The sequence below is a fragment of the Penicillium malachiteum genome (assembly GCF_028827825.1).
Source record: "Penicillium malachiteum strain IBT 17515 chromosome Unknown utg000004l:1.0-4883003.0:1.0-4884900.0, whole genome shotgun sequence".
In the NCBI taxonomy this organism is placed as follows: Eukaryota; Fungi; Ascomycota; class Eurotiomycetes; order Eurotiales; family Aspergillaceae; genus Penicillium; species Penicillium malachiteum.
Genome location: NW_026643097.1, coordinates 4,376,992 through 4,392,727, shown reverse-complemented (window position 1 = coordinate 4,392,727; position 15,736 = coordinate 4,376,992). Strand labels below are relative to the sequence as shown.

The following is a 15,736-nucleotide window of genomic DNA, read 5'->3' as shown; positions in this document are numbered from 1 at the left end:
TTGCTTCAAATTCAACCTCATGACTACACAGCTATGCAGGAAATCCAAGATGGTTTTCCACGAGCTAGGATCGTGAAAATCAGGCCCAAAGCGAGGACACTCGTTCAAACATGACTCTAAGCTAGGTTTCTCGTTCAAAATATCATTTGACTGAGATATCTTCCCTTGACCGAGCTACGCCAATTTCCCTTCAAGAGCAATTGAGTTTAGGAAAACTACAGAGACAGAGAAAGCATGCCCAACCGCCTTCTGTGGTTTGCAAATAAGAATGTTTCACTAGTTGACGCAAAGGTTGTGGGTGATTCGATGATATTTCTGAATCCTACTATAATCATCTCAATGATATATCTCCAATGGCAGAGGCACTGGCAACTTGAACTGATTATCTTTATTTTACAATACCAACTACATATAGTCACTCTGGGAAAGTTCACTGATTCATCGTGATGGATGGTGAACCAATTGACGCACTATTTGGATCACTTTCTGGATTGCACTTCTAGCCCTGGAGGTGATATCCAGAAAAAAAGAACATTTTGAAATTTCGAGGAGTTTCCGAGACATTTGTGCGCTTTCATTTTTTAATATAATCAATATTCCTGTCATTTTCCCTTGTAATCTTGCAGTGTGCGATGTAACCATAACCTTGGAAGGATTGAAGGAATCAAGGGGGAGTATGTATGGAGTATGGAGTATGCGGGGCAATGATAAAGGTCAGCAATAACCATTGTCAATCACTAGCCCTGGACTGGTGTAACCGGAGTCCGGAATACATAAAATCGTCATTGGTCATATTAATTGCGCCAGATGGAACCGCTAGTAATGTCTTATCAATTTGTGCATGAGAAGTTGCGTAGGCTCGATGACGAGCGCGCTAGTATTTATGACTAGTTATGCCCGGTGATTTCCACCATCAACACCATTTCTATTAAATGGGCCTAATTTCCCTTTTACACCTGCGATGCAAAGTACCTGTGAGACTCATATAGGGTACTCTACTAAGCGACCATGGCATCTGCGGGTTTAACGGAGGCACCGCCAGTGGCAATCGAGTCATCAGAGACACAACCTTTATTGGGTCATTCTAGCAATGAGACAGAGACAGAGGAAGGATATCTTCTCTTGAATCTTGTTTCAGGTAAGATTTTCCTATACTAAATACCCCGATTTATGGTCACTAACAATATTTTGAACTCATAGGTACAGCTAGTATTGCTCAACTGGGAATCTGGGTTGTAAGTGATCACCTGGGCATGATTATGATGTGATATTGAGCGTCATCGTACCACCAATATCAAGGAATATCAAGGCAGCTCGATATTAATCAACTTCTAGTTCGCCGCTCTCGTCTGGTTCAACATCCTCTCTCAACCAATCATCCTCTTCACAGCTCATCCAGTATGTTTAACACTCACTTTTAACTCCCCAATAGTCACATCTAACAGTAATCTCTCTCAGCTTCTCGCCATTTCAGGACTCCTATTGCAAGTGCAAGGAATCCTTATCGTCCAACCAACCACAACAGGTCCCCAAAAACACCGAGGCGCTCGCTATCACTATATCATCCAATTAATCAGCACTTTTCTCTTCCTCGCTGCTTTCACCGTCATCGAAGTCAACAAAGGCACTCACCCGCATTTCGTTTCTGCCCACGGAATTCTCGGTCTCCTTACGATTATCTTCGTCACTTATCAATCTCTCTTCGGTGTGGTCCAGTACTTCGTGCCTGGTGCCCTTCTAGGCAGTGTCGAGAACGGAAAGAAACTCTACAAGTATCATCGCTGGACTGGATATGTGGCGCTGTTGGTGCTGGAGATTCCGACTGCGATCTTCGGGGCGACGCAGACGGGATACAGCATAGCCTTTTTACATATCCCACTATGGGCGGTCATTATTGCAGGGCTGGCTGTTGTACTTGGAGCTGGGGCTCGAATTCGGAAATTCAAGTTGGGACTTTGATCCTAGCACCAGTTCCATTCAGTTTGATGGGTTGAGGCACTAGCATCGTGCTTTATGCTCTTATGAAATTCAGCGCTGCAATGTTCAACTATTTTATGGGTTCTATCATTGATGAAAATGAGGTGAACACGAATATTTATCCTTCCAGACGCACTTGATAGTCAGATTGAGAGATATCTAAGAAGTGGAAGGATGAAGCTATTATTTACTTCTATGCGTGCATCATTCCATAGCACGGTAGTACCACTGTATCGCATGAGGCCAGATGCCCCATCATAAATCAAGTGTAAATTTTTATATTATTATGTCTGACTCTTTCCTGTGTAAAATACCCAATCAATAGTAAATAACCTATATAATTTCCTTAGTGCTCAAGAATTACTTGTAGAGTCTTGGAATAAACACTGTAGAAGTGGATCATCTTGGCATGAATCATGAATTAATGATCCACCTGCAACATTGAATTTCTCCTCTAATCCAACTCCGAGATTCGAGTTCTATACCTCTCCATGGCTCCCTCTACCCCATATATCTGCCTCAATTGCAGATGGGCACCTCGATATAATCTGACTCAACTCCGTCTCCGACGCAATCTCTCCTCCCAACGAACTCAAACCCTGCGACCCGCGACAGCTCCAAAACCCACCCCGGACATCAAACACATCCGTCAAAATGTCGACAGCTATGCCCAGAATTGCATTGACCGAAACTACGCCGGCCATGCCGAATACCCTTCCCAGATTCAAGCTCTGTCAGAAGAAACCCGACAACTCGACCAGGAGCTGCGCACCCCTCGATCGCGCATCAAGCAACTAGAGAAAACCATCGCGAAGCTCTCCTACGCAGCAAACACACCCTCAACAAGCAACGAACCCAGCGAAACGGCCCAACCCGATATCTCCTCCTTAAGAGCCGAGGCCCAACGTCTAAAAGACGAATCCGCAGCTCTAACAACCCGCAAAGCAACCTGCACTGAAGAAATCACCCGCCTAGCACTCTCCCTCCCCAATCTCTCCTCACCACAAACTCCAATCGGCCACAAACCAAGTCTAGTCTCCTATCTAAACTTCGATCCCACCTCTCCGCCTGCCTGGACAACCTCCAGCTCGGAAACCCTCGCCAAACGCTCCCACGTCTCAATCGGGACAAAGCTGAACCTGTTAGACTTCACCAGCTCAGCTACAACAACAGGATGGGGCTGGTACTTCCTTATAAACGAAGGCGCGATGCTGGAACAAGCACTAATTCAATACGCTTTATCCGTCGCACGGAAACGAACCTGGAAACCCGTTTCCCCGCCCTCAATCGTGTACTCCTACATTGCCGAAGCATGCGGTTTCCAGCCCCGAGACCAACACAACGAGCAACAAGTCTGGAACATCGAGCAAAGCGAGCGCGAAAAGGACGTAAGGCCTCCACGCTCCTTAACCGGTACCGCGGAGATCCCGTTAGCGGCTATGTACGCGGGACGGGAGATTGATGCGAAGGAATTACCACTTAGAGTTGTGGGTGTTAGTCGGTGCTACCGTGCGGAAGCTGGATCGCGAGGCGTTGATACAAAGGGTTTATACCGTGTGCATGAGTTTACGAAAGTGGAGCTTTTTGCGTGGACGGATAATGTTACTGAGAACAGTACCACTACCACTACCACTACCACTACCACTTCGGATGGACTTTTCGATGAGCTCTTGGATATCCAGATGGAGATCCTCACTTCGCTTGGTTTGCCTTGTCGGGTTCTTGAGATGCCGACGGGTGATCTTGGTGCGAGTGCGACTAGGAAGCGCGATATCGAGGCGCTGTTCCCATCGCGGTACCGGCCTTCTGTGGTGATGGATTCGGAGGATATCGTTGATCCTGCGGTGCGGGGATTGGAGTCTGCGTGGGGAGAGGTGACTTCTGCGTCTATCTGTACGGATTATCAGAGTCGTCGGTTAGCGACTCGTGTTCGGGGTGGTAGCGTGAAGGAGTCACGATTCCCGCATACTGTTAATGGAACAGCGATGGCTGTGCCGCGTGTTCTGGCTGCTATCCTTGAGAATGGATACGATGCGGAACGTGGTGTGGTTGTTATTCCAGAGGTTTTGCGGCCGTGGATGGATGGTATGGAGACTATTGGAACTAAGCAGTGAGAATATCACTGTTTAGTTCGACTTGTTACTAGTACTTGGCGTTTTTTCTGTACAATATTGAAATCTTGGAGATATGTATGTATACGTGAAGATGAAAATAGACATGATCATTACTGTCATGGTGTTGCTATGAACTCTAGATCGTAGACATTCATTTCAAGGACATTTTTAGTAACCCAGACACCACCTAAACTGATGAGATATCCAAAAGAAAAAAAGGAAGTATTCATAACGTCGTAGCACATTAACCAGGCGAGTTCGGGGCATAGATCAAAAACCCATAACACCATGGGGAAATCAACACATAAATGGGAGTATAGCCAATCCATCCTATTTGAGCTGACCAGCAGCTTAAGACGAGAGTATAAGATGGACCACAGACGCCGGGATGGAGCCAACATCAATCCATCTAGAGAGCTGCGGGCTTGGATATCATAGATGAGCCCAGAATTATAAAAAGAAAAAAGAATCATGAAAAACGGAACAGTCAGCATGAAGGGTAAACGTATATAGCCCTTTCAATCAGGAGCTCCAAGGCAAATCAGCCTCTTCCACTCGAGTGCAGGTGAGATAAGGCAGTCCAATACCAGGCGTGCTTTCACTCCCGGAACTCGTACTACTCGATTCTGCGCCACCCTTCAGCTCCAATTCAAGGAAATTCCGCATGAGTGGTTTGACAATTTCACGAGCCAGCCGCTTAATCTCATCCATCTTGCGTTCGAACCTCTTGAGCGTCTCACGAGTATACACAGAATCCGCAGATGGAGTCGGATGGATCTTAAGGAAGCGCTTGAGTTCATCATGGGGTAGATACGCCTGAGACGACGAAGATCCAATCAGTCTGTACACGCGAGCCGCAGGATCAGGCGGGACGTTTGGTCTTGATGAGCTAGTTTGGGATCCTGGACCCGCTGACTGTAAGATGTTGGCTGTGGAGTTCTTGAGAATCGGTGCAGGTGGAGGTGTGGTGTTCTCTATCAGCCATTGGCGGAATAAAGAGACGGCAAGCCAGTCTAGATATGCGTTGTTCGGACCGACGCGTTCACCGCGAGAGGTAGTCAATGATAGGCGGAAGAGTTTAGATTCTACTCTCGCTTTGAGGTCCTCTAGGTCTTCGTATTTATCTTCAATTAGGTCCAGGACGGGACCTGGTAAAGGGGCGTATGTGCCGTTGCGTAGGTTTGGTAGGGCAGCTGGCCATTGTCCGACGACGTGGATTAGAGCTTCGGAGAATATCACCCGGCTGCGAGCTAGATACCCCAGCTTAAGGTAACTAGGAGGGTACTTGGCAATCTGCTTGAAGAGCCGCGAGCCAAATCCTAGCAGATGGTGGTCCACTCGAGGCCCTGTCACTGGGAGTGCGTCATACATATCAGCCAAGGCAAGCAGGGATTTGCATTCTGTATAGGCCGATGCAATGTTCACGCTATTTAGTATGGGTGGATGGTTGTAGAATAATCGGAAGAGATTATCATAGTCGCGAACTAACGGGTCCATCGTGCTATGGTCACTCCCTTCTGTTTGTGGAAGGTGTATCACCGACTGCATTCCCACCAAGTTTGCCATGGATCGGAAGTAAGCCGCCTGGGTATTGGATGGTTTGGTCATTGTTGGAGGGAACGCGGTTTGGTCACCACTGGTCATTGGGGCAAAGGTAGGTGGCTGTTTATAAGTTGCCAAAAGTTAGCGATATGTCTGGTGTCTCTTTTACCCCCTTGCGACTGGGATGTCTTTCAAAGGGGAGTTGTCTTAAGACCAACCTTCTGCACGAGAATAGGCTCTTCCTCCTCAGACCTGTTCTCCCAATCCAGCTCATATCTCCAGCGTCGTCTTTCACCCGGTCTCGTAGGAAGTCCTCCGTTTTCAGACTGTGCCAGGGTTGATCCATTGGAGAGCGAGGACGATTCCTCACTCACCCGAGACAATGTCCCATCCGGCTTCGAGGGTCCCGGGGTACTCTGACCCGACCATTCCTCATCTATGCTCGCCTCAAAGAAACCAGAACATTGCGCCAAGATCAACCCATGTAGTAGATATCGTCTTTCATGGGAACCCGTACGGATCGCGATCTCGGTGTCGCCCGTATACGTGAAGATTGGGAAATCGTTTGAGGATGTTGACAAGGAGCCCCCATGGTGGGACCGACCAGATCGATGACGGCGAGTCGAATGAGAGTGACGCGAGGTCACTGACGGAGCGCTTTGATTTGGTACCGTGCGATCGACGATTTGAGCCTGAGAAACCATTGCGCGCGTGGATTTTGTGTTTTGTTTGTCGTTCATGCAGGTCGCGAAGCAACAAAACGCCCTATAACAGAAGAATAGAGGGCGCCGGTGATCAACACCTAGTTGCGCCGAGTAAATCCGACATTCAAAACCATCTAAAACGAGGGAAATGAGAGTATGTGGGGGGTGGGGGGTGGTAGGGTTCAGAAAGTTGGTTTTGGTTGAGTGGATATCGCGACGGTACAGAGTGAGTGTGTACACTGATGATCTCCCCGCGGTACTAAAACACCGGTTATAGATAGATTGCAGAAAATCTCTTCCTTGTAAGTGGGTTGTTTTTGAGTCTTGTAAGATCTCAATAATCGGAAATGGTTTCAAAGACAAGATATTGTAAAAACAGACACAAAGAAACCCCTGGATATTGCCGGGTACCTGAATTGTGTACTCCGCAAGCAGCTGGTGGCGAATGCATCCTGTATACAAGACCGAAATTAGTAATGATCTATACCCCAAAGATGAAATCTGCTTAATTTTCATGCATAATTTCTATATGCGATCTATTTGACTAAAAAATCTACTTCTTATATTTTATCTATCATAATTATTTATCCAAATGTAGAGCCTATAGTCCATCATAGCCTACTATAGTATAAGCGGAGTTGTCGGGACTGGGCCTAGTAACTCTGGCGCCCACTCGGATGCGGATTCATTCTTTTTCCCCACCTTCTGCCCATCATTAGATCTTTTCTTTCCCAAGATCTTCTTGTTACTCATATCCCTGAGTTCGATCTTGAATCTGTCAAGGAACTTGAGTCGCTCTCGGTGGGTTGAAATACGAGGTCACACGTCCTAAGCCCCTCCTTATCCCCTTATCCCCGAGTCATCTTCGCCAATCTAAGAAATTCGTCATCAAAAAATCTGGCCTTGAACGCTTCCTTGCGGGACAGCTTTCATAGCTGTCCCGATCTGACCTCCCTGCAGATTTCTACTGTCTCTGCAGACGGTTACGATCCTGACGTGAACACCGAACCCTCTCGCTCTCCTTCTCCCGACCCGCTTGCCCCGCGCGGCTTCAAAAAACGTTCCGGTCGACAAGCCGTCTCCAGAAAAGCGCGTGGTGTCATCGGAAAGGTTCGCGCATTCCAGCGCATCGCGGCTGCTAAGATGGCGCATCCCTCAATCAAGATCGACACCAGCGTGCAGAGCACCAAACGCGGTCTTCCCTCCGATAATGATGGTCTCGATATGGAACAGGGGAACCCCCGCTTGGATGCTGGGAACACTGAGGACGTGCCACCGTTCCTATGCCAATCATTCACAGGTGAGTTTAACCAGGGGTGCGAAAAATGACAGGGTTGGATGCGCCTGTAGGAGAATTTCACCTGCACGTGGAAGGACAAAGGCTTCGTAACATGCGATCATGTTGAGATGAGAATGCGGAAGCTGACATCTTCATCTACCTGCAGAGATCCACGAAAAATTCGATGAACTTGAGTGGATCCAGAGAGAACGTATCCAGAGTGCCTCAAACGACCCAACCCACCCTTTCGCAACTGACAAGGACCCCCCGAGCCATAGCGCGCAATCGGTATCTGAACGTGTTGGCATATGCGAATAGTCGGATCCATCTGCAGGTTCCCGAGGGCGAGTGTGATTTCATAAATGCTTCTCCGGTTACGTTGAGGGACTCGGTCACCCTGAAGGAACAGAAGTACATCGCAACTCAGGTGGGTGATTCATCACATTCCATGCACGTTCCTTTGGCGGGGCAGATCTAGCGGGAGGGGAAGAACAATGAAGATGTTTCTTTACCTCCCTTTCGTCTGAGGTCGTCTTCATCTAAACTTAGCTGACTGTATAAACAGGGACCAAAGGATGACCAATTCGGAATATTCTGGCAGATGGTTTTCCAAGAGAGTATGGATGTGGGAGTAATCGTAATGCTTACTCAAACCTTTGAAATGGGTCGGGAGAAATGCGCCCAGTATTTCCCTTTGAATTCTGAAGACCCTGTAATGGACCTTTCATCGGATGATTCAGATCCCTTTGTCAGCACCCCAACATCAGACGAAACATCTGGTCCTGTGAAGACCGTTACCCTTCTAGATTACTTCTTCGATGAAGCATCCCGTTCTGAAGTCCGCAAACTGGAATTGACCTTTGGCGATGAAACCAAGATCATTTGGCATTTCCTGTTCGCTGGCTGGGCTGATCATTGCAAGCCAGAGGGACAAGATCGCGATGGCCTGCTGGAGCTTATCAAGCTATCGGCTTCCAAGTGTGACCCCGCTAACCCACGAGTGGTGCACTGCAGTGCTGGTGTCGGCCGCACTGGAACCTTCATTGCCCTCGATCATCTCCTGCGCGAACTTGAATCGGGTCAGCTGCTGCAGGTAACCGATCCCGAGGCTGATCCGATCTTCGATCTTGTCAACCACATGCGTGAGCAGCGTATGATGATGGTTTACAATGAATTGCAATGGCAATTCATTTACGAAGTCGTCCGCCTCAAGACCGATCAGAAGCTTGGCAAGTACGCCATGGAGTCACCCGGCAGCCAGACTGAACCTCGTTCCGCAAAGGTCCCCAAGCTGAGTGACGAAGATGAGTATGTTATACCGTCAAAGCCTGAATTGGAGCTTGCCCCAGGCGGAGTTCAAACTCCGATGCGAAGTTGGTCTGGAACCCCCAAGGTCTCTGACGATGAAGAGGCCTGAGATGCCGTCGCGTCATACAACCCCCCTTGCTTGTTTTAATATTTCTTCCCCCTTCCCCTCTTTCTTTCGCGATGTGATCATGACTCCCTTCATGCTGTACCTCAATTCCTCCCCCTCCCCCTGCATCCTATCATGGCATCCGGTGTTAAATTCGTTGTCTTCTTGAATTCCATTCTTACCCCCAAATTCCTTTACCCATTTCTCACTTCTGACCTCTTTTTTTATTTCTTCCCTCCAAGAAGTTTGCTCTCCTAATTCTCTTTTATTTTCACCAAATACCCCCGTCCCACACACAACTCAACACTTTATGCCCTTTGCGCCGTATGTAGTTTTATGCCCTGGCTGCCTAGTTCTCTTTTAGAATTGCTGTATACTAGCTCGATCCAATCCGTGTTTATACTTGCTTCTGAGTCGATTTCTGCAGCCTCCAGCATATTCTTTCAGCGGTCGGCGCATTTGAGTTTCCGAGGTTCTGAGGTACTATATGAGATTAAAGTAGCGTTGAGACGGATTATTGTACTCGGTGGTCCACATGTCCGGTCATGGCCTTTGAACTCGAGTTCAGCTAGTGCCAGTGGCCATCAATATAGAAGTTGCCTATTCATGCCTTTAACATCAATGTTGGTTCTATTCTTCAGTTATTGCCTACATACATAATGTCCTCACCTAGAACGGCTTGAGGATCGGACATAATAGCCCAGTAAAAATGCCCACCTGGGCAGTTGAACAATTGATTTTTCCCGATATCAGCACTAGTAATATTAGTATTCAGCTGTTACTATTAGTGCTTAGGCTATTACTAGTATCACTACTACTAGTATCATGATGAACTTGAATTGATGTTCAAGTTTTCAAAAGTTCGACATGAACTTGAAGTTGTACTACTGCCCAGGTGTTAATGGTCAGGTAGTGGACCTCCTGGGCTCGGATGTATATATGCCGACTCGGAGCCGTGGCATCGTTGAGGACTCCAAGTCGTCGGATTGATGGATTCAGTTCAAGTTGATCGTATGAACTTGAAAATTGGCAGGATTTATGCCGTAAACACCTTGGAAGCATGGAAACCCACAAGCCTCGAGGAATCAGCCTCAGAGTCTGGTATACTTCAACCAAAAAATTGATCAACATTCGTGCATCGGCTTTGTCATTAAGGATGGTGTGATAGCTGTACAGTTGAGAGGAAATCCCCCATCGCTCACATAACTGCATACATAAAACATTTCAATGCGTTGAGAGTGCGAGATTCACCTCCAGACTCTCTCGCTTTGAATGAAAGCCCCAGAAAGAAAATCTTTGGCGCCATAAAATAAACAAAAATGAGGGCTGCGGCTAAATGACTGGTATCATACCAACATGAGATCCATCAATAAACGCATGAATAATCATGAGAAGGAGAACGAAAAGAGAAAATTCGACTGGATACAACTCCCGACGAGCATATACTTTTCTCAAGGGAACCCTCTGGACTAAGTGCTGACTTCAAGGTCCACTAATCATTACGTTTCCCAGTAAGTTCCCCGTTGAGTCCAGCCGAGCTGGATTTCCGACCATCGTGATAACTTGGAGGGGAAGTCGGTTGAGATGGACCAGGACCATCCTCAGTGTCCCAATTATCCTCCGCGTTCTCGTCCCAGTTATCTACTTCCTGTTCCAGAGACATGACGCCGGATTCCTGTGGACCGAGGCCCTCATCGCGCAACGAATGGTCTCCAGCACCAACACCAAGCTCAATATCTTCATCTCCAACATCTGTCCCACCAAACCGGCTCTTACGGCGGCGATCTAACATGCGGCGGTGATACCAGCTGCACAGACCAACGGCGCCGAGACTTCCGACGACATTAGCGACAATGTCGAATGGATCGAAGGGTCGATCATTGGGAAGAAGGCCTTGAACAACTTCTGAACCGACACCAAGTCCAAGAGTGCAGACCAAGAGAGTGAGGTGTAATGTACGGCGACGTGTGGTGTCGAGGATCCAGTAGAAGGTCAGCGACAGAAGGAAGAAGGTAAACAGATGCAGGAATTTGTCATTAGGTTGGAGGTTGGTTGGAATTGTTGAGGAAGTTGAATGAGGAAGAAGACCGATGTAAGCAGCAAGAATAATTAGAAAGACAAATGCACCTGGATATTGAGTATATAAGTTAGCGTCTGGAGAAGGCGATCGCGCGATCAGAGCATCGTACCTGCGAACGGGTACCGGATCCGCATGATGAAGGTTTAAGGTTTGGATCTGGCAGGTCGGAAAAATGATACAACTCAGGAACAATGATTCACTAGTGATGCCTTTAAATCATCCGTGGTTGAAAAGAAGTGGCAGCTGTTAAGGTGGAGAGGTTGGAGTAAATGCGGAAAACGTGGATCAGATGGCCCCAGCTGTTGCCTTCTGCGTCATATGTGGAGAGAAAAAAGAAGATACGGGGAATTGGGAATTAATGAGATTCACAGTGGATCAATGGTGATCTTTCAATGCATGATTGAAGTAAATGAAAAAGGCAAAAATAATTAAGTCAATATGGTTTCAGTAAGATCCAACTAAGGGGAGTAGAGTGAATTGAGTCTCTTCTTGACGAAGTAAAGTTGAAGTGAATGAAGTCGAGGTCGTATCTGCCACGTCTCTCCGCCTTCGTGCCTTCCCGTACTTCAAACCGCCTCATCGAAACTAAGGCACTCTAAAGCTCCCATCTTGTTCATCAAACCTCGGCATCGTGCCATCATTTTTGGCCTTTCCGACATCGCTAGTCGATTTGACAAGACGAGAGGTTTCTCTTGATGCCTTTTACTCCCATTGAACCCTCTCAGTTGTGATTTACTGTTCCCGTGTTCCAAACCGTGGAGAGTCGAGTCTCGGCCGCCCCCAGAACCGGGGTTTTGGAGCGAGCATGTCGCTCGGTCCCAACGCCTGGCCTCCAGGCAATATTCGTCCTCCCGACGAGCAGCATGATTCGCCGAGACCTGTCAATGGCTTAGTGAAGACCTTGTCTGGCTCGCGCACTCCCCAGATACGCGGCTCCGTCAGCGGCGACGGCCCTAATGGCAGTATGACCTCCGAGCCCGATCTCGCTATCGATGAGGATGCGCGCCTGGGTCAATTCCGCGATGCCTACCGCAATTACGAACAATTCATCAACGCAAAATTCTCTGGTCGTTATGTCCCTACCAATTCGGCGCGTGTCGCAAAACCCGAGATCCACCCTGCCGACACTACATCAGAACGCGTTGATGCGCCGGCTGCCCCTGCGGCGAAACCTTCAAAGCCTACCCGCAAAATGGACGATGACTATGATGATTATGATGATGACGATGATGCGGACATGGAAGATGAGACAGATTTGCCCTCGAAGACCAAGTCGCTGCCCCCATCGCAAGACCCAACTTCTGCCCCCGTCTCCACCCAGCAGCGTTCAGGTACAGCTGCCTCGACCAATGGTTTGACGAATGCCGATGCTCCCAAGGAGTCCAAAAAGGAGACACTCGAAGATATTCGGAAGCAACTTGAAGAAGATAAGAAAGCTACCGAGGAGGCTGCTAAGCGGAGCTTCCACACCTTGTTCTACACCATGGAGAATGATCGCGATGCGATGTTGGATCAACAAAGATTGGAAGAGTCCGAGCGACAAGTTGATGCAGAGATCTCGGGCCAAGCCAACACTGGCGGAAATAATGCTGGCGGCGGTTCAAATGGATACAGCTCCCTCAGTAACACCAACCTTGGAGCATCCAGCTTGACCCTGAAAAACCTTATCGCCCGAATCGACAAAAAGCGTGACATGGTTCAAGCTTCCGACGCTGAGCTCCGAAGTTTGCTGAGTGAAGTGCGCAAGAACCGTAGCAAGTGGGCCAGCGAGGACAAGATTGGCCAGGAGGAACTCTACGAAGCTGCGGAAAAGGTCCTCAGTGAGCTCAAGGCTATGACAGAACACTCGACTGCTTTTTTGACCCGCGTCAATAAGCGTGACGCCCCCCGATTATTACACAAGTAAGCTGCACCCTTTCTTTTCCCTGCGCTCAGCTCGTGCTATTAAGTTCCATTGTACTGACATTTAAAAACCAGTTATCAAACATCCCATGGATCTGGGATCAATGACAAAGAAGCTCAAAGGCATCCAGTATCGCTCGAAACAGGACTTCGTTGACGACCTCAATCTCATTTGGACCAATTGTTTGAAATACAACACGAATCCTGAGCATTTCTTACGAAAGCATGCTCTTTACATGAGAAAGGAAACCGAGAAATTAGTCCCTCTTATTCCCGATATCGTGATCCGAGACCGCGCGGAAGTTGAGGCTGAAGAGCGTCGCCTCCAAATGGCCGAGCTCGATGGTGCCGAGGAAAGCGACGATGAGCCCATTATGTCCTCACGTGGAAGAAAAGCGCCGGGAAAATCATCCAAAAAAGGCACTGCGCCTTCCAGGAATACTCCAAGTGGCTCCGAAGGTCCCTCAGGAGGACCATCTAGTCAGCCTTCAGCTCCTGCTCGTGCAGATTCGGACACCGCCATGGAAGCGAGTCAGAATGGGTTTGGCACACCACCTCCTGGTTCTCATACACCTTCTGATCCCGCTGGTCCTGGAGCCGGTGGGGCAGTAAGCCATGCGGATGACACCATGGAACTCGATGGTCCCCTCCCATCAACGACTGCTCTTAGTGCTCTGGCCGGCCCTGGTGCTGAGTTGGAAGACCCTGAATACAAGGTGTGGAAACAGGTTACCAAGAAAGACCGGGCCCTGATAGCTGCAGAGCGTCATAGGTTGCTGAAAGGCGACAAGCTGAATCCGGATGAATTCGCTTTGATGAGAACAAAGGCTGGTATGCGCCGATGGCTCCGCCATGAAAAGCAAGCTGCTATCGAAGCTGATAAAATCCACGATGGTGGGTCTGGAGCAATGGAACCCGAGGCTGCTGGTGAGACACTTGCAGAAGGTATTGAAGGCGAAGAAGAAAAGATGATTCCATATTACTACGACGTCATGTCAGGTGTTCCCGATATTCCAGATTACCTCGTTTGGAAGGAGGATGCTCAAGGTAATGTGGTGGATTCAAGAGAAGAGTATCTCCGTGTTCTTCCCAAGGGGTCTTTTACCCAGCCTGACAGCAAGCTATCTCGGAAGCTGGATGCGAATATGCGACAGATGCAAGAGACTCGCAAGATATGCTCGAAGATTGGCATCGTGAAACAGATGCAGCTCCAATCTCAAGTATGTCTCTAAACCCCCGTCCTTCCTGCTTGCAAGAACCGCAAACTAATTCATTTCTAGATGTATCAAAACCAATTCCAGAAATACAACCCAGAGCCCTTTGTGGAGCACGATATCCCACCTCATGTCATGAATGACAATGGTCCTGTCATTGCTCCTGCAACTTGTCGCGCAGCATTGCAGCGCTCCGTTGCCAAAATCTTTTACCACACTGGATTTGAAGAGTATCAGCCAGCCGCCATAGAAGCCGCCACGGATATCGCCGCCGATTTCTTTAAAAAGATTGGCCAGACAATCAAGTCTTACATGGAAGCCCCAATGGTCCCAGCTACAGAGTCCCAGGACACTGCCGCACCTACTACAGAATGGAAACCGGCCTACACCCAGCCGCAGAAGATTCTCCATACACTCGGTACAGTTGGCATCAATATTGAAGAACTTGAGTTGTACATCAAGGATGATGTTGATCGACTCGGAACCAAGCTTTCGACCGCCCATGATCGTCTTAAGTCGCTGCTCACAGAACTTTTGCGCCCTGCTCTTGCAGATGGCGGCGAAGATGGTTCTAACGTGTTCCAAGACGGAAGCGAGCAGTTCGTTGGTGGTGATTTCGCTGAGGATATCGATGAAGATTTCTTCGGATTCAAGGAACTGGGCCTGGACCGTGAATTTGGCCTATCCAATCTGAGTGTGCCGCTGCATCTGCTCCAGAATCGGATGTACAACGCGGCGCAGTCACAGAATACGAATACAATTCAAACCGTCACCCTTTTCCAGACGCCACCGCCATACTCGCGCATTTCGGTGGATAACTTCTCAACCCACATCGGCCTAATGCAAACTTTCTTCAAAGGCAAGCTGGATGCCAACGGAGATGAACCCCTTGTGGAAGACCTTGAATTGCCCCCCGAAGCAAAGACCAATGGCCGTCAAGCCCCGTCTACCAGCATCTGGTAAGATTCCGCCTATGGCTGGGGTATCAGGGCCTACATCGAGTCCTCAGAAACGACCGGCACCTTCCAATGCAGTTGGAGGTATCAAGATCGGACTTGCCGAGCCGAGCAAGAAAAAGGCCAAGAAGAATAGTGGTGTGGCCTTGGAGATGCCTAATTTCAACTTCGATGGAGACGGAGATCAGGGCGACTCATTTGATGGGGCTGATGTTAAGCCCGTTGATGGTAATGCCATGGGTGAGAATGTTGGTGATTCTAATGTTTCGCAACCAGAACATGTTGCGTCCTTAACAAACGGTACCACAGCATAAATTAGGTAATAAGATCGTTTTTATTATTATTTTTCTCTCACCTTCTGTTCCAATTACAACTTCCTTTCCCTTCACTTTGACTTTTCTTTATTTATTCCAATGTTTGATTATGTCGCCCACGAACGATGATACTGCCATTGCGACGACCTCTAGAAAAAAACCCAAATTTCCCAGTTCTAGGAGGGATTTTGAATCACTGTTTCATCCAATATCCATTCAGTCATTTTTTCCCTTTCCTCT

General features: G+C 48.2%; 6 protein-coding genes across 6 annotated transcripts; 4 read left to right on the top strand and 2 right to left on the bottom strand.

The window, feature by feature from the left end:
* Positions 1-1,008: 1,008 nt before the first annotated feature.
* N7483_009721 (cytochrome b561 domain-containing protein) lies at positions 1,009-1,959 on the top strand (the record flags this gene model as incomplete). Its single annotated transcript, XM_057093148.1, has 4 exons — positions 1,009-1,138; positions 1,201-1,235; positions 1,336-1,398; positions 1,459-1,959. 4 exons carry the CDS (start codon positions 1,009-1,011, stop codon positions 1,957-1,959), a joined length of 729 nt encoding a protein of 242 aa, XP_056944322.1.
* Positions 1,960-2,468: 509 nt separating this feature from the next.
* N7483_009720 (putative serine--tRNA ligase DIA4) lies at positions 2,469-4,091 on the top strand (the record flags this gene model as incomplete). The annotated part of the gene is made up of 1 exon (XM_057093147.1): positions 2,469-4,091. One exon carries the CDS (start codon positions 2,469-2,471, stop codon positions 4,089-4,091), a length of 1,623 nt encoding a protein of 540 aa, XP_056944321.1.
* Positions 4,092-4,613: 522 nt separating this feature from the next.
* Positions 4,614-6,337, bottom strand: N7483_009719 (uncharacterized protein; the record flags this gene model as incomplete). Its single annotated transcript, XM_057093146.1, has 2 exons — positions 4,614-5,753; positions 5,852-6,337. 2 exons carry the CDS (start codon positions 6,335-6,337, stop codon positions 4,614-4,616), a joined length of 1,626 nt encoding a protein of 541 aa, XP_056944320.1.
* Positions 6,338-6,485: 148 nt separating this feature from the next.
* On the top strand, positions 6,486-9,033 carry ptpB (tyrosine protein phosphatase PTP1; the record flags this gene model as incomplete). The annotated part of the gene is made up of 4 exons (XM_057093145.1): positions 6,486-6,491; positions 7,298-7,637; positions 7,745-8,043; positions 8,182-9,033. 4 exons carry the CDS (start codon positions 6,486-6,488, stop codon positions 9,031-9,033), a joined length of 1,497 nt encoding a protein of 498 aa, XP_056944319.1.
* Positions 9,034-10,522: 1,489 nt separating this feature from the next.
* Positions 10,523-11,244, bottom strand: N7483_009717 (uncharacterized protein; the record flags this gene model as incomplete). The annotated part of the gene is made up of 2 exons (XM_057093144.1): positions 10,523-11,157; positions 11,220-11,244. The coding sequence occupies 2 exons, from the start codon at positions 11,242-11,244 to the stop codon at positions 10,523-10,525; spliced, it is 660 nt and encodes a 219-aa protein (XP_056944318.1).
* A 671-nt stretch (positions 11,245-11,915) lies between these two features.
* N7483_009716 (SAGA histone acetyltransferase complex subunit SPT7) lies at positions 11,916-15,496 on the top strand (the record flags this gene model as incomplete). Its single annotated transcript, XM_057093143.1, has 4 exons — positions 11,916-12,987; positions 13,088-14,232; positions 14,293-15,185; positions 15,229-15,496. The coding sequence occupies 4 exons, from the start codon at positions 11,916-11,918 to the stop codon at positions 15,494-15,496; spliced, it is 3,378 nt and encodes a 1,125-aa protein (XP_056944317.1).
* Between the last annotated feature and the right edge of the window lie 240 nt (positions 15,497-15,736).